Raw genomic sequence first — 21,186 nt, 5'->3', positions numbered from 1 at the left:
GTTTTTGAAGACCGGACATCCATCCTCAACAAAGCCGGGAGAAGTCTTCATCCAAGTGGCAAGAAGTCCTCGACGAAGCCGGGAGAAGTCTTCATCCAAGCGGCAAGAAGTGGTCCTCCAGACGGGCAGAAGTCTTCATCCAGACGGCATCTTCTATCTTCATCCTTCCGACGCAGAGTGGCTCCATCTTCAAGACACCCGGCAAACTTACCTGTAAAATAAAAATAAAACCTAAGATAGATACAATGTAACTATTAGTTATATTGTATCTAGCTTAGGTTTTATTTTATAGGTATTTAGTTTTAAATAGGAATTATTTAGGTATTAATTATAATTTTTATTTAGATTTATTTAAATTATGTTAAAGTTAGTGGGTGTTAGGGTTAGACTTACGGTTAGGTTTAGGGGTCAATAACTTTAGTATAGTGGCAGCGATATTTGGGGCAGCAGATTAGGGGTTAATAACAGTAATGTAGGTTGCGGCGATGTTAGGGACAGCAGATTAGGGGTTAATAATATTTAACCAGTGTTTGCGATGCGGGAGTGCGGCAGTTTAGGGGTTAATATGTTTATTATAGTGGCGGCAATGTCGGGAGCGGCTTATTAGGGGTTAATCATTTTATTTTAGTGTTTGCGATGCGGGAGGGCCTCGGTTTAGGGGTTAACAGGTAGTTTATGGGTGTTAGTGTACTTTTTAGCACTTTAGTTATGCGATTTATGTGTCGGCTTTGTAACATAAAAGCCATAACTACTGACTTTCAGTTTACGGTACGGATCTTGATGGTATAGGCTGTACCGTTCACTTTTTGGCTGGACAGGCAAACTTGTAATACTAGCACTGTGGAAGTCCCATTGAAAAAGGACTTTTTGAAAGTGTGGTAGTTACGTTGCGTTATGGTCAAAAAAGTGTGCGGTACAGATATACCAGCGGTAGTGAAAAAAAGCCATAACGCTGCTTTTTCACTCATAACGCAAAACTCGTAATCTAGCCGATGGGTATTTATGCACTTCACACTTTATAGCTGAAATACAATTTTATAAAAAATTTGATTTTTTATTTATTTTTCATTTTTGACAGATGTTGGCATTCTTGGCTGTAGGATTCTTTGTCCTGGTATCTGTGAAAGGTAACATTTTATGCATCATTTCTTTCACTTAATTTAACTTTTTTAATTTTATTTATGGATTAGTATTTTTTATGTGACCTTTTTCAAAAAAATTAACATACATATTAGAGAGTATGGGGCCGATTTATCACGCCCCGAATGGGGCCGTATATACCTGTTTCCGCGCAAGCCTTCTGAGGCGGCAGACAGCAATCCGCCCCATCGCATATGATCAGGTTGATTGACACCCCCTGCTAGCGGCTGCAAATCTAGTGAAATGCTTGTGTAATGATAAATTAATACACAAAGTAAAATATATTTACATTTAAATTGTAATTAATGCAAGCAGTATCAGTATTGTACTTACTACTAATGTTCACTGGCTGATAAAGACAAAACCCACAAATCTTTTTATTGGAGGGGTCCATGTGTCAGCAAACCTTACTTAAAACATTGGTATTTTAAGGTTAAAGGGACAGTCTACTCCAGAATTGTTGTTGTTTAAAAAGATAGCTAATCCCTTTATTACCCATTCACCAGTTTTTCATAACCAACACGGTTATATTTATACAAGCTTTACCCCTGTGATTACCTTGTATCTAAGCCTCTGCAGACTGCCCCTTCAGTTCTTTTGACAGACTTGCAGTCTAGCCAATCAGTGCTGACCCCTAAGTAACTCCATGGGGTGAACACAATGTTATCTTTATGGCACACGTGAATTTGCACTGTCGAGCTATGAAAAACTGTCAAAATGCACTGAGATAAGAGGCAGCCTTCAAGGGCTTAGAAATTAGTGTATGAGCCTACCTAGGTTTGGCTTTCAACAAAGAGAACAAAGCAGATGTGATGATAAAAGCAGATTGGAAAGTTATTTAAAATTGCATATCCTATCTAAATTGAAAATTTTAATTTTAACTAAACTATCCCTGTAAGTTATTTTTTCTTTTTTCAGAAAAAAGATAAAAGTGAATAAATGGTTAAATATCCTCTTTTAAATGAAAACTTTAAATAAATAATACAAGGTGCGCCTCTAAATGTCAGCTATACAGTCTAGTAAAAATAGTGTTACTATATTAGTCACCTGATACAGTGTGTGTTTTACACAGTAGTAATATTTATTTCTAAGATCAAATTATCGGAAAAAAGAACAAATATATTTAATAATGATTTCTAAAAGGATTTTTAAACAATGGGGACGATTTATCAAGGGCCAAATGGCCGCTGAAGCCCCTGTTTCCGCTCAAGCCTTCAGGTTCGCCGCAAACAGCAGTTATAAAGCAGCGGCCTTAAGACTGCTGCTCCTTAACTGGTCTGCTGCCTCTGAGGCTGCAGACATCAATCCGCCGATCCTATACTATCGGGTTGATTGACACCCCCTGCTCGCTGTGAATCTGCTGGCCGCGAATCTGCAGGAGGCGGCATTGTACAAGCAGTTCACTAGAACTGCTTGTGCAGTGTTAAATGTGCAATGTTAAATTCAGCGATGTCTGGCGGACATGATACGCTACAGTGTATCATGTCCGCCAGACTATGATAAATCGGCCCCAATGTGTTAAACGACTTAGCACAGAGTCAATCCACCTTTGTATAGTTTCCTTATGGGGATAAAACCACCTCAGTACAGATCTCTTTTATAGGCGATTAAGGATACTTAGGATTAAGTTGTTTATCCAACCTTTTATACTTTTTTACTGCCCCATGTTAAGCACCTCAGTAATGGGAGGCTGATTTAGTATCCTCTAGACAAGTCTCTGTATAAAGCATTTAGCTTATAATGTAACATGTACATTTCCAAGTGCTGGGAATTGACTCATCGGAATACGAATTCAAAATTTACCACTCATATGACAGCTGTACATTCAGCTTGCTTTAACATTCAACAGTTTAGCGTTCCCCTCATCTGCTTCAGACGCCTCCTCCATGAGCTCTGGTTACGTGGTTGCTGGAGAACCAATAGGCAGAGTGGATTACCTGTGATATTGTAGCTTGGAATCCCAAAACTTCTTTACCTGCACCTACACGATCTATAGCCAAATAGTTCTCAGAGTGTTATGATGTTCATAGCATACATCGTGTTAACAGCTCCTCCTCAACGCGTTTCAACTTCAATAGCTTTTATCAAGATCAATTAAATTTATATTTTATATGTATCTGTGAATTTAGAAGACCACCCGTGGCATTCCGATTTTAACACATATGTATGTTTGTTGAAATCATTATTAAATATATTTGTTCTTTTTTCCGATAATTTGATTTCAGAAATAAATATTACTACTGTGTAAAACTCACTGTATCAGGTGACTAATATAGTAACACTATTTTTACTGGACTGAATAGCTGAAGTTCAGAGGTGCACCTTGTATAATTGTTTTAGAGTTTTTATACATATTTTAGAGGTTCTGGGATTTACCTCTTTTAACAGGGCAGCTAAGCTATACTCAGAAAAAGTGTTATTTGTTTTTTTTATTTGTGAACCTCTTTTAAATTAAACACAGAGAAAATTAGTGTTGATGGTAATAAAAGTGAACCATATAACATGTCCCAATCAAAGAGCACTATTTGTGTGTTTCACAGTGCCTCTTCCTATTGGTTCATTTTTTATTTTATTTTTTTGTTCTCTACATTTCCTAGGATTTTTCTTATTATTGATTATTATTCTGGATCATGGAAGCTTCTATTAGATCATTAGTTTTGCTCTCCCCATCCATCTTCCTGTTGGCTGTGATTCTGGGTTACAGAAACATTCCAAGATGTTTATGGTTTGGGTCTTCGTGCCATGACAGTTGAATCGTTGGGTGTAGTGATGAGCTGTTGCCTGCGCAAATGATAATCCTCTGCTATTTACTGAACGCACACATCATTAGACTTTGCCCTCGTGCTACTTTCAAACATTTAAAAAAAAAAAGTAGATTGTAACGTCCTAGTTGTTTTGTTTCAGAAAAAAAGATTGTTTTTTTGTTGTTATTTTTTTTCAGGGGCAGAAGTTTGCTACAAAAGAATTGGATGTTTTTCAGATGTCAAACCATGGTCTGGTACAATAGAAAGACCAATTGTTATATTACCATGGGCTCCAGAAGCTATTAATACCCGATTCCTCCTGTACACCAGAAACAACCAAAACAGCTATCAGGTAAAATCAATTTGTTTCTGTGCAAAAATCAGATTTATCTATAAATAGACTACACTTGTCCTAATTAAAAAATGAATTATGTAATTTATACGTTTTAAACTATTTTATTTGTTTTTATTCTAAACTGTTTCTCTTAGCATTTATTCACTTTCACATTTTGTTTAAATAATAATTAGAATGTGATGTTCTTTCTTTCTTTCTTTCTTTCTTTCTTTTTTTGTCATTCTGTATTAGGAATTTTCTTAGACACTAAGAGATGAAGAAATGTAGGATTATTTTTTCTCCAAATCTACAAAAATGTACAGGAATGCCAAAATGATTTCTATATTGTGCCAAACAGGTTTGCCTTTAAAGTGAAGGTCCATTTTGATGAATTAGTGCCCGGTTTTTAATAAACCTATTAAAAACAAGGGCACTTTAATTCATCAAAATTGACATTTCACTGTTTTCTTTTCATCCTGAATGCTGCTCCAGCGATTCCCCCGGCCGTCGGACGCCTCTGCAGACGTCAGAAATGACTAATCAGGCTTCCTCCAATCACAGCTTCCCCACCTGGGGGAATCTTGGCCTGATGCAACGCTGTGATTGGTGGAAGCCAGATTTGTCATTTTGGGCCTGCGAAGACGGCTGGTGACGGGCGGAGTAAGTGCTGGAGTGGCTGTGAAGAATAAAAGGTACGTTTTTGAAGAAAACAGTGAAATGTCAATTTTGATGAATTAAAGTGCCCTTGTTTTTAATAGGTTTATTAAAAAACGGGCACTAATTCATCAAAATGGACCTTCACTTTAAAATATGTCTCAAAAAAAGTTATAAAAATATTGTCAAGATGTAGAAGCAATTACTATTAATAGAGGGTGAACACAATATAATAAAGGTACTTTCCTACAAGTAAACCCTATACACACTCTCTATCCCTATATCCCCTCTTTGGAAAGTGAAAAATGTACTGGGGAAAATTACAGAATAAACTGGTAATATAAATAAAGAATGTTAAAAACAATGTTATAATATTTTGCTTAACTTAATTTTATGTTTAGTATACTTTTAATATTTCTCTCTTTTCTTCAGTCACTAAGTGCAATAAACCCATCCACTATCTCTTCATCAAATTTCCGTACCACCAGGAAGACACGTTTTGTGATCCACGGCTTTCTCGACAGTGGGGAGTCAAAATGGCTGTCAAATATTTGCAGGGTATTGCATGATTTTGAATAATATTATTCCTGTATAGTTAAGTTACCTTGACAGATTTTAGAATGTTTGGTACTGAGACTTTTCCTATCAGTGGATTCCATTCCAGTCTATCAGATTTTCCACATGAAGTCCAATTTATTAGAAAAGTCAACGAGAACACATCCCTTGATTTTCAAACTGATTTTTTGGCTTCATAACATCCCTACTTTGCAGAGGCAAATTTAACAGTGACATTCCAATCAGAAACAGAAAATACTTCATCTTGCAGGCTACTTTCATTTCCATGTTCTGTGTTAATTAGGAAGAGTGGCAGATATTTTAGTTAGAGCTATAGCAGTGACATGTGGATTTAAAAAGAAATAAAGATGTGTACAGAGACCATGGGGTAGATTTATCATAGTGCGAGCGGACATGATACAATGTAGCGTATAATGTCCAGTGCACATCGATATATGCTGTCGGCATTTATCATTGCACCATGCAATGCCGCCCCCTGCAGTTTCACGGCCAATCAGCCGCTAGCAGGGGGTGTCAATCATCCTGATCGTATTCGATCGGGTTGATTTCTGTCCGCCGCCTCAGAGCAGGCAGACAAGTTATGGAGCTGCGATCTTTAGACCGCTGCTTCAAAACTTCTGTTTCCTGCGAGCCTGAATGTTTACGTGGAAACAGGGGGAGCTTGATAAATTAGCCCCCATATGTCAGTGTTGTTATAATAAATGCTCAATAGTAAACTGTTACTTAGTAGCTACATACATAACATTTTTTTTTTATAATATAATTTGAATAAAGCTTGATTTTCCGTCCGTTGTAAAAGTGTTAAATCAAATTAAAATGTCAACATGTCTCTAAATACCTCTGGGTCTAAGCTCTACAAATAATTACTGTTTCGTAATGGTTTTGAATTGGGTGACCGCTATTAAGCTTATCGTCCAAGCATAACACATTTTGGGCCAGATTGCGAGTTGAGTGCAAAATATCCCTTACGCTAAATAAAAGCACACGCTAATTTGCGCTGGTATTACAAGTTAGGTGCAATGAAAATACGACCTCATGTTAACATTCCACGGAAGCATTGTGCCAATGAGAGCACACTTCCATAGACTCCAATGGGAGCCTCGTTCTCATGCCATCATACACGGCACAGAAGCTAAGCACAGGGAAGGGGGTATGTAGCACAGCGATGACCAGCAATTTTAAATATATATGTATATAAGCATATTCATAAATATTTACAGGGAACACACAGTTCCTATAGACCACAATGTAAAGGCACTTTTTAGTGCCGTTTTTTTTTTCTAACACCACACAGCCTCCAACTTTTAACTCCTTAAAAACTTCCTAGTGCAGTATCTCTTTTATGAAAAAATGCTACATTTTTTTAATAAAATAATAAAAGATCCTCTATTTTGGAGGGCATTTGGGGCACTTTTAGAAAATTAACCAGAGATATGATCTCTAGTTAATTTTCTAAATGATAATTGCTACTGCGAGCTTGCGGTAGCAATAACCAGCCACTTGTAATGGCTGGTTATTTATCGCACCCTTGCACAAGGGCGTTTGCCCGTTTTCAGGAGCATGATAAATTAGGTCTCCACTTGTAATCTAGCCCTTTACCTTTAAAAGGACAGTCTAGTCCTAAACAAACTCTCATGATTCAGATAGGGCATGCAATTTTAAAGAATTTTCCAATTTACTTCTATCACCAATTTTGCTTTGTTCTCTTGGTATTCTTAGTTGAAAGCTAAACCTAGGAGGTTCATATGCTATTTTCTAAGACGTTGAAGGCCGCCTCTTATCTTAGGGCATTTTTACAGTTTTTCACCACTAGAGGGTGTTAGTTGATGTGTTTCATATAGATAACACTGTGCTCACACACGTGGAGTTCCTAGTAGCCAGCACTGATTGGCTAAAATGCAAGTCTATCAAAAGAACTGAAATAAGAGGCTGTTTGCTAAGGCTTAGATACAAGATAATCATAGAGGTAAAAATTATATTAATATAACTGTGTTGGTTATGCAAAACTAGGGAATGGTTAATAAAGGGATTATCTATCTTTTAAAACAATAAATATTCTGGTGTAGACTGTCTCTTTAAACCAATAATTCCATTCTTGTAGTATTTCACCTATATTTGTTATAAATCACTTGAAAACCTAGACATATTGGGTATTCCTAAAAGTGGGACAAAATAATGAATTAATAAGGAAAAGGTATTTTTCTTTAGCTACACAGTATTGCAGAAATTATTATATTATTATAAAGAAATCTGCAAAAAAAAAAAAAATCAGTATTAAATTCCTATGTATTGATATTTTCTATAACCATATAGGATATCACAAGAAAGCCCTGTTTGTCTGTTAAAAACACTAATTAAAATATATACCAGAATGTAATCCGGGGGGGGGGGGGGGCAGAGTCTACAACAATCTAGAGCTTGTTCATTCATTTCAGTCATTTTTTATATAATAAAAAGTTTTGCTCATATTGTATCGTACTTCTAAATTATGAAACATAAATTAAATTGTTTGAACATAAAAAATATGTTACAAATTGCTCAAATTGGTGAACTGTTATCTTCACTCATGCTATGAATTGTGAAATTGATTACATTTTTGCCAATACTGTTTTTCATGTAAAATAAATCATTTCCCCAGAATGTAAATAGTTGACATAAATAGTCACCTCCCCTCCAAGTATGAACAGCTTTCTTCTGTTTAACCCCTTAGATGCCAGGCCAGAGGGTTAATATTCTTGAGCCCTAATATTCACAGTACAAAATATTTAAAGGTATTTAATATATGTTCATACTGAGCTGTGTATCACTTTGCTAAACGTATTAGAAGATAATAATGCTTTATGAATATCATCTTGTTTCTTACAGAGGCTGTTGCAGATGGAAGATGTTAATTGTATTGCTGTAGACTGGAGAAATGGTTCACATGCTCAGTATCCACAAGCAGTCAACAACATTCGTGTTGTGGGGGCAGAAGTAGCTTATTTTGTTAAAATACTATTGGTAAAAAATGTTGTTTTTTATTATTATTTTGTAAATTGGAATCTACACCTTGTTCATCAGTTTATAGGTATGTGGGGTAGATTTAACAAGCAGCGGATGCTGAAATCTACCCCCATAGTTTCCAGATCGCTGGAAACAGGAGTTAAGAAGCAGTGGTCTGAGGTTGGCGAATAGCAATCATCCCGATGAGATACGATCGGGATGATTGACACCCCTTGATAGCGGCTAATTGACCGCAAATCTGCAGGGGGTGGCATTGCACAAGCATTTAACTAGAACTGCTTGTGCAATGATAAATGCTGACAGCGTGTGCTGCCTGCATTTATCGATGTCCACCCGCACAATGATAATTCAGCCCCATGGTATTAGTAATTCTATTTGGTAGCATGTGATAGCTAATATTATGGTGGTTAAAGGGGCAGTATACTGTAAAATTGTTTTTTCCTTAATGTGTTTCTAATTACTTTTTTCCCAGCTGCAGAGTATAAAATGTATGAGATTTGCTTTTCTAAGGCTTATTTGTGTATATGAATTAGCTGGTTTTGTGTTTTGAAACCACAACCTAATAAAATGGCTTGAGTTGTAGGCATAATGCAATATCCCTAACCTTAAGTTGTGCTTTACCTTTGGGTAATGATTTTTGTGTTGATATTCCTATGAGAACAACTCCCAATGAGGAAATGAGAGTGTAATTAAACAGGAACAACAGTTAGTAGCCTTTTATTATAAAAGATCCCACTGACAAACAATACGTTTTACAGGGGTATTTTACTCTGAAAGGCTTTTCTTATATAGTTGTTTATTGCTGACATAGAATGAGTTGATATACCTTCAGAGATGGGTAATGAAATTAGCCCTTGAGTGTCAATGGAAGTCTGTGACTTGGGTAAATTGAGTTCAAACAACTAACTAAATATGCAGTCAGTATTAGAAAGTATGGCAACAAGTTAGTAATACTTGCGGTTTATCCCTGGTCAGCCTTGCTCACAGTTTGTTCCTGAATCCGGAGGTGCAGGTTAGGTTGTAGGAATCCTTGGCCTTGTTCCGATATCTGGAGAGTTACAGGTTAAGTTGTAGGAATCCTCGGGCTTACATGCTATGGAGCTGCGTCTTGTGCGACTTGTTTACCACACTGTCGGTTTGGATGACGTCACCGGACGGGTGATTCAGCGTGACTATATCTGCAGGTGCAGCGGAGGGCTGTCCGAGTATAGAGAGTGAGGTTTGTGAGAAAGGATGGATCAAAGCAGGCTGATATAGCAGGTTTAGGTGAGAAGAAAGGTTATACTTTCAATAGTAACTATAGATATATCCTCATAAGAATATAGGCTTGAGGAATTAGCTTAGGCGGTGGTATCCTTAACTTAGATGAGGAGCCGTTAGAAATACCAAACACTTGCAATAATCAAGTGGTTTGTAAGGGTATAAGCTCCTCCTTAAATAGGGAGTCCCAGAGGAAGTGAGGAATATCTCTTAAAGGGGTAGTTGATATGACAGATCTTAAAGGGGTAGTTGATATGACAGATCCCCCCAATCAGGATACCCCCTTCCCCTTCACTGCACTTGGTTTGGTTGGATACTTAGTATGAAAATCGGAGAGTAAACGGGGAGCATGTAGATTGTAAGATGGCACCCAGGAGTCTTCCTCTGGGCCATACCCTTTCCAGTGGACCAAATATTCCACTCTTCTCCATCTATGACGGGAATCCAATATTTTCTCTACTTCATACTCTGATTGGTCGATTATAGCAATTGCAGATGAGTGTGTGTCTCCGTCAGGAAGAGTTTTGTCTCCAAGATAGGGTTTCAGTACGGATACATGGAATGATGGGTGAATCCTAAGAGTTTGAGGTCGATTAAGAACAACTGCATTAGAATTTATGACCTTTGTGATTGCGTATGGACCAATGAATTGGTTCGCCAATTTTTTACATGGTACTGTTAACCTGAGATTTTTGGTGGAAAGCCATACACGATCGCCAATTTTATAGTTTGGGGGAGTACTTCGTTTCGTATCAAAGTATCTTTTTTGTGTGGCTTTTGCTTCTTCCAGATGCTTTTTTAAAAAGGTTAAAGAGGTCTTAATGTTGTGAGTGTAGTCTGATACAGCTGGTTTGCTAGATACAAAGTCGCTACCCGGTAGTGAGTTCGGATGATATCCATAAGTAGCATAGAATGGGGAGGTTTTGGTGGAGGAATTCATAGAATTATTGTAGGCAAATTCAGCCAAAGGTAACCAATCCGCCCAATCATCCTGTAGATGGGATATATAACATCTCAAGTATTGTTCCAATGTTTGATTGGTACGTTCGGTTAAACCATTGGACTGTGGATGGAAAGCAGTCAAGAATATTGGGGTAATCTTGAGTAGTCTGCATAGCTCCTTCAGAATCTAGACGTAAATTGTGTTCCATGGTCGGACAATTGATGTGGGTAAGCCATGAAGTTTCACTATTTGCGAGAAGAATACCTTTGCTGTGGTCACAGCATTTGGTATGAATTTTAATGGTAAGAAATGGGCTATGATGGTCTTTTTTATTCCTGGCGCAGATATGACAGTTTCTTACGTAGTTGAAAACATCTTGACTGAGTTGAGGCCATCAGAAAGTTCTACTAAGGAGTTCCTTTGTCTTCACTTTTCCGGGGTGACCACTAAGTGGTGAGTCATGGAAGGGCTGTATAAGTCCTATTTTAAGGGAGACGGAATATAGGTCAAGCCATTGTAGTAATAAATCCCAGAGATGGAATCTCTTGCACAATTCGAGGGAATATCATTGTCGGACTGTAATGCTGTTAATATATCTGAATGTAAGGAAGTAGCTGCTGCTACAATTTTATGTGGTGGGACGATATGCACTTTCTCATGTTCTTCAAGGATGGGTTCAAGTGAATGAGAGAGTGCGTCAGCTTTTATATTTTTTTAACCTGGTCGATAAGTAATTAAAAAATCGAAGCGGTCCAGAAATAGTGCCCATCGAACCTGTCTAGATGACAATGTTTTGTTGTTCCTCAGGTACTGTAAATTCTTGTGGTCTGTAAAGATGTAAAATGGTTTTGAGGTACCTTCTAGCAAATGTCTCCAGTGTTCCAAAGCGCATTTTATTGCAAGTAATTCTTTATCCCCAACGGAATAATTGCACTCAGGTGCAGTGAGTGACCTAGAATAATACGCTACTGGGTGTAATGTGGGAGTTGCTATGCTTTTTTGTGAAAGAACTGCTCCAATTCCTATGTTTGAAGCATCAACATCTAATGTATATTGATAATCAGGATTAGGTAGTTGTAGTATAGGAGCAGTTGAAAAACTGTCTTTCAAGGACTGAAATGCTTCCTGAGCTTCATTGTTCCAAATGAATTTTTGTTTGCCGGTTAGTTTAGTTAATGGTTGTACTATTGTAGAGAAGTTTTTAACGAATCTTCTATAGAAGTTTGAAAATCCTAGAAATCTTTGTAGGGATTTTACTGTTGTGGGTGTTGTCCAGTTCAGTATGGCTGTAACTTTTTCAGGATACATATTTATACCATCAGGTGAGATTATGTAGCCTATGAATTTTATTGTTTTTACATGGAAACAACACTTCTCCATCTTGGCATAAAGGTGATGTTCTCTCAGTCTAGCTAGAACCCACCGTACATTTTTTACATGTTCACAGATATTCCGGGAGTAGATTAAAATGTCCTCTAAATAAATTACCACACACACATCCATAAGATCTTTAAAAATATCATTAATAAAAAATTGGAAAGTGGCTGGTGCATTGGTTAAACCAAAAGGCATGACATTATACTGAAAAATCCCATAACGGGTCCTGAAGGCTGTCTTCCATTCATCCCCACTCTTCATCCTGATAAGGTTATAAGCACCTTTCAGGTCTAGTTTAGTAAATATCCTGGCTTTACTTAAACTTTCGAGTAGCTCGGGGATGAGAGGAAGGGGGTATCTGTTTTTTATGGTTATAGAGTTTAATTCCCTATAATCAATAATGGGTCTGAGGGTACCGTCTTTGTTAGTGACGAAAAATATACCTGCTGTTGATGATGATGTAGAAGGTGTAATGAAACCCTTTCTTAAGTTTTTGTCTAAGTATTCCCTTAGATATTTTAATTTTTTTGTGATAAAGGGAAGATTCTACCAAAGGGTATGACTGCACCGGGCTTTGTGTCTATAGGGCAATCATACGGCCTGTGTGATTCTCCGCATCTTTTAGGTTAAAGACGTCTGAAAATTCTGTATATTCTGTAGGTAGTAGAGGTTCAATATGTTTTATTTCTATGTAGGGGAAACAAGTTGAAGTGCAATAAGGAGAGTCAAATGTGAGGTTGTTAGTGAACCAATCTATTTTGGGATTGTGTTTGTGTAACCATGGGTATCCAAGTATCAAAGGATGTATTGAACCAGAAATGATATAGAATGTGATGTATTCTTTGTGACCTGCTTTAGTGGTAGTAAGAAGAGGAATGGTGTGGTGGGTTATAGGACCTTTTAGAAAATTAGAACCATCAATAACTTTAACGTAAACAGGTATTTCTTTAAGCACACATGGTATTTTATTTTTAGTTACAACTTTCTGATCTATGAACATCCCAAAAGCTCCCGAGTCAATCATAGCCTCGTTCTGGAGGAGGTGTTGGTCCCACTGTAAAGACAAAGAGATTGCTAAATAAGTATTTGTGGTTTGAACAGTATTTGAACTTATATGTAATATCTTACCCTTCTTCTGACGACTTAACAAGGGGCAAGTAGACACAGTATGGTCCTTATTAGCACAGTACATGCATAGGTTTGACAGGCGACGCCATGATTTTTCTTCTTGGGAAAGTGGTCCTTTGAGGGTCCCAATCTCCATTTCTGCTTATTGGTATCTTCGTAGAGGGTTGACATAGCGGTAAGAAAGCTGTCTAGCAAATCCAAAATGGGATCACCTGACTCAAAAAATCTGTCCGCCCAGGATCTGGGATCCCCACTTAGGTAGGAGATTGTGGTACAGACTTTAATACGTTCTGTACAATATGTTTTTGGTTTCATAGTATAGAGCAATAGACAAGAATTTTTGAACTCAGGAAACTTTGAACGAACCCAGGAGAAGGGTTGTGGAGGGTTAATATGTGGTTCTGGATGTTCAGTAGCCTTTTGTGTAAAAAAAATCATTCATGATTCATTTTAGTGTGTTGTTCTCACTTTGGACTTCATTTAGCCCCTGTGCAAGTATATCCACTTTCTGGTTAAGTGTAGCAATTTTGTTTGCCATTTCTGTGGGATCCATTTCACCTTATAAGGCTATTGGCTTGATTATACTGCAATATCCCTAACCTTAAGTTGTGCTTTACCTTTGGGTAATGATTTGTGTGTTGATATTCCTATGAGAACAACTCCCAATGAGGAAATGAGAGTGTAATTAAATAGGAACAACAGTTAGTAGCCTTTTATCATAAAAGATCCCACTGACAAACAATAAGTTTTACAGAGATATTTTAAATAGGTATTTTACTCTTAAAGGCTTTTCTTATATAGTTGTTTATTGCTGACATAGAATGAGTTGATATACCTTCAGAGATGGGTAATGAAATTAACCCTTGAGTGTCAATGGAAGTCTGTGACCTGGGTAAATTGAGTGCAAACAACTAACTAAATATGCAGTCAGTATTAGAAAGTATGGCAACAAGTTAGTAATACTTGCGGTTTATCCCTGGTCAGCCTTGCTCACAGTTTGTTCCTGAATCCGGAGGTGCAGGTTAGGTTGTAGGAATCCTTGGCCTTGTTCCGATATCTGGAGTTACAGGTTAAGTTGTAGGAATGCTCGGGCTTACACGCTAAGGAGCTGCGTCTTGCGCGACTTGTTTACCACACTGTCGGTTTGGATGACGTCACCGGACGGGTGATTCAGCGTGACTGTGTCTGCAGATGCAGGGGAGGGCTGTCCGAGTATAGAGAATGAGGTTTGTGAGACAGGATGCGATCAAAGCAGGCTGATATAGCAGGTTTAGGTGAGAATTCAGCTTAGGAACGTAAAGGAAGAAAGGTTATACTTTTAATAGTAACTATAGATATATCCTCATAAGAATATAGGCTTGAGGAATTAGCTTAGGCGGTGGTATCCTTAACTTAGATGAGGAGCAGTTAGAAATACCAAACACTTGCAATAATCAAACGATTTGTAAGGGTATAAGCTCCTCCTTAAATAGGGAATCCAAGAGGAAGTGAGGAATATCTCTTAAAGGGGTAGTTGATATGACAGATCTTAAAGGGGTACTTGATATGACACATAATCAGATCTCATTACTTTATCACATTGTGTACATATACATGCTTCTTTATCTTATATCTGTCCAAAAACCAAAGACCAATGCTTGAGGGTCGATTTATGAAGCAACGAATGATGCTTCCGGCTCACTCCGCTTCAGGTCCACCTGAAACGGAAGTTTAGAAGCAGCGGTCATAAGACCGCTGCTCCTTAACTCGTCCACCACTTCTGAGGAGGCGGACAGCAATCATCCCAATCAGATACAATCGGGTAGATTGACAACCCTGTTAGCGGCTGATTGGCCTCAAATGTGCAGGGGGCGGCATTGCACAAGCATTTCACTAGAAATGCTTGTGCAGCGATAAATGCTGACAGCATATGCTGTCGGCATTTATCAATGTGCGGCAGACATTAGTAAATCGGCACCTTGGAGAGAACAAAGGAAAATTAACATTTTATTACCTTATCTCTTCTATACCCAACTTGGAGTATAATTTCTCCTGTTGGTTGTGTTTACACAGCTTATCTATAGCTTGGACCTAAGGCCAGAAACTTTCAGAATAGGTGGGGACCACAGGATAAATCAACTATTTCAAATGCTTTTGTTATTTATGCAATACTACACTACAGTATTTATTGGTTCTTAAATATCCCAAGTTCTGTACTTAATAGTTAATGTAATTTTATTATTAATAGAGAAACTTTGGTTACTCTCCTTCCAATGTCCATTTGATTGGCCACAGCTTGGGGGCACATGCGGCAGGAGAGGCTGGCAAGAGACAAATAGGCATCTCCAGAATCACAGGTGAGCAGACACAGAAATAGCTGGCACTTGTCCCAGATGATTGAAGAATTACAAATGTAGTATCTCTTCACATAAAAGGCAGTATAGAAGAATCTGGTAACTACAAGCCAGTTAGTTTAACTTAAGTAGTAGGGAAATTAATGGAAAGTTTCTTAAAATAAAGAATTATGACTTACACAAAAAAATTAAAGGACCAAAATCAGCATGCATTTTTTTTCAGGGACATCATGTCAGACTAATTCAATTGACTTCTTATGTAACAAAATTATTAGACCAGGAGGGAGCAGTTGATGTAGCATATCTTGATTTCAGCAAAGCATTTGACACAGTCTCACACAACAAACTAATTCATAAACTGTATCTCCTTAGTATAGACTACCAGTTTTCAAACCTGTAATCAGGCCTTGTAAACAAGCCACATTTTGAGGAAAAAACTGGAGCACAAGTGAAATAGTAAGTTGATTAATAAAAAATGGTTATTTTACCTGCTCACATCCAAGCTAATCCTGACAATCCTGAAAACCTGGCTTTTTGGGGAGGCCTGGGGACAGGTTTGAAAACCAGTGGTCTAGACTGAAAAATTGTGAACTAAGTAGAATGCGGGCTTAACCCCTTCACTACCGAGACTTTCAGAGAAGAACTTGACCAAAATACCAGAGAATGTTTAGCATTTTTGCTATCACTCTATTTAAACAGAAATATAGCTTTGTTTTTTTTCTATTTACCTGTCAAAATATATATATATATATATATATACACAAAACACGGAAGGGGACTGCACTCTCAGACCGGACTGGGTACACATCCCATGACCCATGGAAGCTGTGCTGTCCCCAGAGTCACAGGCAGTTAACCCCAGACTGGTCTGGGTGCAAGAACCATAAGGAAAATTACAAAACAAACTAATACAACACACAGAGAAAGTCCAGCACTCATTTGCAAGCTTTCATCTAAGATTAAAAGCAAAAATGGAAGGGTTAGTTACCGCATTTGGCCAAATAGGACGAGCCCAGGTACCACGTCAACGCCCCTTCCAAAAACCTGGGACCCTAAAACAGCCACACAATGCAAGCTCTTAATCCCTATGGGAAAAAGGGGCAACCAGACGTGGACTCCTTGCTCAGTGTGCTTAGAGCAATATGGCTACACCTCACTGACGAGGCCCAATGAAGGCCGAAACGGTCGTCTGGGGTTGCTGTGTTCCTTGTGCAGAGTGGAATTGCCTGGTATTTTGGCACTGGACTGACGGCGGGATCAGACTGATATACTACAGGAAATTTCTACTCTGTGAAAAGCATTACTGGGCTAAAAAGTTGCACCCAGGTGGTAAATCGCCATAGAACAGTCTAACAATGGTACTGAGCCAGTTGTTCGTTCCTGTGAGTGCACTTCTCTCTGTATATATATATATATATATGCATCAAAAACGGAACGGCACTCACTGGGTCTTAATATACAGATACTTTAATATAACATTTCGGGGTCTCCCCCTTTGTCAAATATACAAACAAACAAACACCCACATTTGGTGAACTTACCCCACTTTATGTACAGAAAATCAGACAAGGTGTAAGCACAGCGCTGCCGACAGCATCCGGAAGTGTCTCCTCCCCACCGGGGTTACGCTACGTCACTCGCGTAGTCATAGCAACCAGACGCCTGTTCGGCAGCGTCTGCAAATACAAATACAGAAAACAAGTTATGGCTTGACAGCAAGCATACGGTGCTATCAACAATTGACTGTATTTCAAATTATAGTTCATTCTGCAATGAATTTTTATTATGTGTATTTTATCATGTGTATTATTGCCTGTCTCTATACTTTCTTATCTACCGTAGAATGCTACATTATGGTGCAGTTAGTCTGTAGTTGAGCATATACTCAAAAAACATTTTTCTTTTTTTTTACAGTAGTTTCAGATTCTCCAAAAGCGCTTGCTCTTATATGTAATCACTCTAAGGGAGTATGAATTTTGACAACAGCTTTTAACAAAAATCTCCAAAAAATGTACTTATTAAAAATTTGACTATTTAATAAAAATTATTATATGATTTTCTGAAAAAATTATTATTATAAGTTTTTTTGAAAAAAATTATTATTATATGTTTTTTTGAAAAAAATTATAGGTTTTCTTAAAAAATTGAAAAATATCTTCTAGAGAACATGGCTCCTGGGTGACCATTCTCATAAACAAAGCTCTAATAAGAAGAGCTCTTTTCTATAAAAAACCTATTATATACAGAAGAGTTGTCAGAAAAATTACTCATAGAAAAATTTAAAAAAATGAAAAAAATTGAAAAACATTCTTAGAAAGAAATTAGAGAGTACTCCTAAATAAGAGAGCAAGGGCTAATATGGTAGGAAAAATAATCATACTCCAATGTTCAAACATTTGTAATGAAAAAGGCTCTAAAGTAACATATACTGCATCCACATTTATTCTCACTGATATGGAGATAGTTCATAGGAAGCAATGCCAGTCTAGATTAACGTTAAGACCTTGGGGGATCATTGTGCCCAGAGTGTGGATCCACCTTGCTTCTCGTTGGAGCAACAGCTTCGTTCAATCTCCTCCTCGTGTGAGTGGTGGTATATGATCAATTATAATATATTTAAGATCTTTGATGGTATGTTTGGCCTGCGCAAAGTGCCTAGCCACCGGCTATTCTGAGTCTCCTTTTTCTATAGCTTTCTTGATAACATTTCGGGGTCTCCCCTTTGTCAAATATACAAACAAACAAACACCCACATTTGGTGAACTTACCCCTCTTTATGTACAGAAAATCAGACAAGGTGTGAGCACAGCGCTGCCGACAGCATCCAGAAGTGTCTCCTCCCCACCGGGGTTACGCTACGTCACTCGCGTAGTCATAGCAACCAGAAGCCTGTTCGGCAGCGTCTGCAAATACAAATACAAAAAACAAGTTATGGCTTGACAGCAAAGCATACGGTGCTATCGACAATTGACTGTATTTCAAATTATAGTTCATTCTGCAATGAATTTCTATCATGTGTATTTTATCATGTGTATTATTGCCTGTCTCTATACTTTCTTATCTACCGTAGAATGCTACATTATGGTGCAGTTAGTCTGTAGTTGAGCATATACTCAAAAAACATTTTTCTTTTTTTTTTACAGTAGTTTCATATTCTCCAAAAGCGCTTGCTCTTATATGTAATCACTCTAAGGGAGTATGAATTTTGACAACAGCTTTTAACAAAAATCTCCAAAAAATTTACTTATTAAAAATTTGACTATTTAATAAAAATTATTATATGATTTTCTGAAAAAATTATTATTATAAGTTTTTTGGAAAAAAATTATTATATGTTTTTTTGAAAAAAATTATAGGTTTTCTTAAAAAATTGAAAAATATCTTCTAGAGAACATGGCTCCTGGGTGACCATTCTCATAAACAAAGCTGTAATAAGAAGAGCTCTTTTCTATAAAAAAAACCTATTATATACAGAAGAGTTGTCAGAAAAATTACTCGTAGAAAAATTTAAAAAAATGAAAAAAATTGAAAAACATTTTTAGAGAGAAATTAGAGAGTACTCCTAAATAAGAGAGCAAGGTCTAATATTGTAGGAAAAATAATCATACTCCAATGTTCAAACATTTGTAATGAAAAAGGCTCTAAAGTAACATATACTGCATCCACATTTATTCTCACTGATATGGAGATAGTTCATAGGAAGCAATGCCAGTCTAGATTAACGTTAAGACCTTGGGGGATCATTGTGCCCAGAGTGTGGATCCACCTTGCTTCTCGTTGGAGCAACAGCTTTGTTTAATCTCCTCCTCGTGTGAGTGGTGGTATATGATCAATTATAATATATTTAAGATCTTTGATGGTATGTTTGGCCTGTGCAAAGTGCCTAGCCACCGGCTGTTCTGAGTCTCCTTTTTCTATAGCTTTCTTGATTGCAGACCGCTGGTTGGCCATTCTGGTCCTGAGATCATCTATTGTCTTCCCAACATAAAAAAGACCACAGATGCAATGTAGGAGATAGATGACAAATTTAGTGGTACAGGTTACTCTGAATTTTATAGGAAATTTCTTTGTTCAATAGGGGTGATTAAATGTGCTTCCCGTGGTCAACCCATTACAGGTTGTGCAGCCCAAACACCTGAAGCAACCCGGGTTTATTCCGTAACCACGTATCCTTTGTATAACAGTTCCTCGGGTCTGTTTTTATCAATTTGTCCCTTAAAGAGTGGGCTCTCCGATACCCCACTCTTGGTGAGTTCATCTTTTGGAAGGGTAGATCTTTATCCGACGATAGTAATGTCCAGTTTTCTCTTAATTCTTGCACAAAATCACTTTTGCCCAATGTGAATGTAGTAATAAAAGTAATTTTCTCATCCTCTTTGGAGTATTCTTTAGTTACCAGAGTATCTTGTTGGGTCAAATGGGAGACTTTTTCTTTGCCTTCCTTTAGTATATCTTTTTGATAACTCTCAATCTGAAATTTTCTTCCATCTCCATAAGTTGTTTAGTTTTCAGCAATGGATCTGTGTTGTTTCTTATAGTTCTTCTGTATTGTGATACTGGTAGTGCTCTTTTTAAACTCGGTGGATGACAACTAGTTGCATGGAGTATTGAGTTCTTATCAGTATCTTTGGAATAAAGTGTTGTGCAGATTTTACCCTCCTTCTTGTATATCCGTAGATCCAAGAAATCCACTGTGTTCTTACTGAATGTTAGTTTAAATTTGACTGTAGGGTGCACTCTATTTAATTCCTCTGTCCATTGTAACAATTCAGCCTCTGATCCATGCCATAGAAGAAACAGATCATCTATGTATCTGCGGAATAAAGTTATTCTTGTATCTTTAAAAAGATCTTTCATTTTCGTTTCCAATTCAGCCATAAACAAATTTGCATAACATGGGGCCACATTGGACCCCATGGTTGTTCCTGCAATTTGTAGGTAGAAGTCTTCTTCGAAACGAAAATAGTTATATTCCAAACAGATTCTGAGGAGCTCAGTAAGTGCATCAATGTTAGGTCCTATATATGGGTGTTCTTGCAGATGGTTTCTCACTGCTCTTATTCTTTCATCATGAGGTATCACCGTATATAGAGATGTAACGTCCAAGGTTACTAGTAGAAGATCTTCATCAACTTCTGGTTGTTGGAGTAAGAGTTGAATCATACTTGTAGAGTCCAGAAGGAATGATGCCGTGTTGCGTACCAGGGGTTGTAGGATCTTGTCCAAATACGTTGCTATTGGTTGTAGAATTGAGTTAATGGCAGAGACTATAGGTCGACCAGGTGTTTTCTCCAGATTTTTGTGTACCTTGGGGAGCATGTACAATACAGGTGTTCTAGGATAATCTGTGACCATATATTCCCTTAGATTTTTGTCAATGCAATTACTTGCCAATAGGTCACTAGTCAGTTCATCAACCTGTTTCTTAAATTGTATCGGGTTCCCTTTTAGGCATCTATATGTAGACTGGTCCTCTAGTTGCCGCAACACTTCCTCCCTGTAGTTCCTGTAATTCATCAAGACCACAGCACCCCCTTTATCGGCTTCACGCAACACAATGTTGTTGTCCCCTTGTAAAGATTTTAATGCTGCTCTTTCACCCTTACTGAGGTTGTTCCTGTAAGGTATATTGTGAGAAGTTATCTCAGTAGATTTTTGTAGCATTAGTCAATTGAAGATTTTTATTGAGGCATT

General features: G+C 37.5%; 1 protein-coding gene across 1 annotated transcript in view; it reads left to right on the top strand.

Moving 5' to 3' along the window:
* Nucleotides 1–1,078: 1,078 nt before the first annotated feature.
* LOC128639630 (pancreatic triacylglycerol lipase-like) overlaps nucleotides 1,079–21,186 on the top strand; it is a 131,159-nt gene continuing 111,051 nt past the window's right edge. Inside the window, exons 1-5 of the mRNA XM_053691756.1 lie at nucleotides 1,079–1,127; nucleotides 4,082–4,236; nucleotides 5,305–5,430; nucleotides 8,314–8,448; nucleotides 15,387–15,495. Coding sequence (XP_053547731.1) covers nucleotides 1,079–1,127; nucleotides 4,082–4,236; nucleotides 5,305–5,430; nucleotides 8,314–8,448; nucleotides 15,387–15,495 — 574 coding nt within the window. The remainder of the gene's footprint in view (nucleotides 1,128–4,081; nucleotides 4,237–5,304; nucleotides 5,431–8,313; nucleotides 8,449–15,386; nucleotides 15,496–21,186) is intronic.

This window comes from Bombina bombina, chromosome 9 (genome assembly GCF_027579735.1).
Source record: "Bombina bombina isolate aBomBom1 chromosome 9, aBomBom1.pri, whole genome shotgun sequence".
NCBI classification, from domain to species: Eukaryota; Metazoa; Chordata; class Amphibia; order Anura; family Bombinatoridae; genus Bombina; species Bombina bombina.
This window is presented reverse-complemented; position numbering and strand designations above follow the sequence as displayed.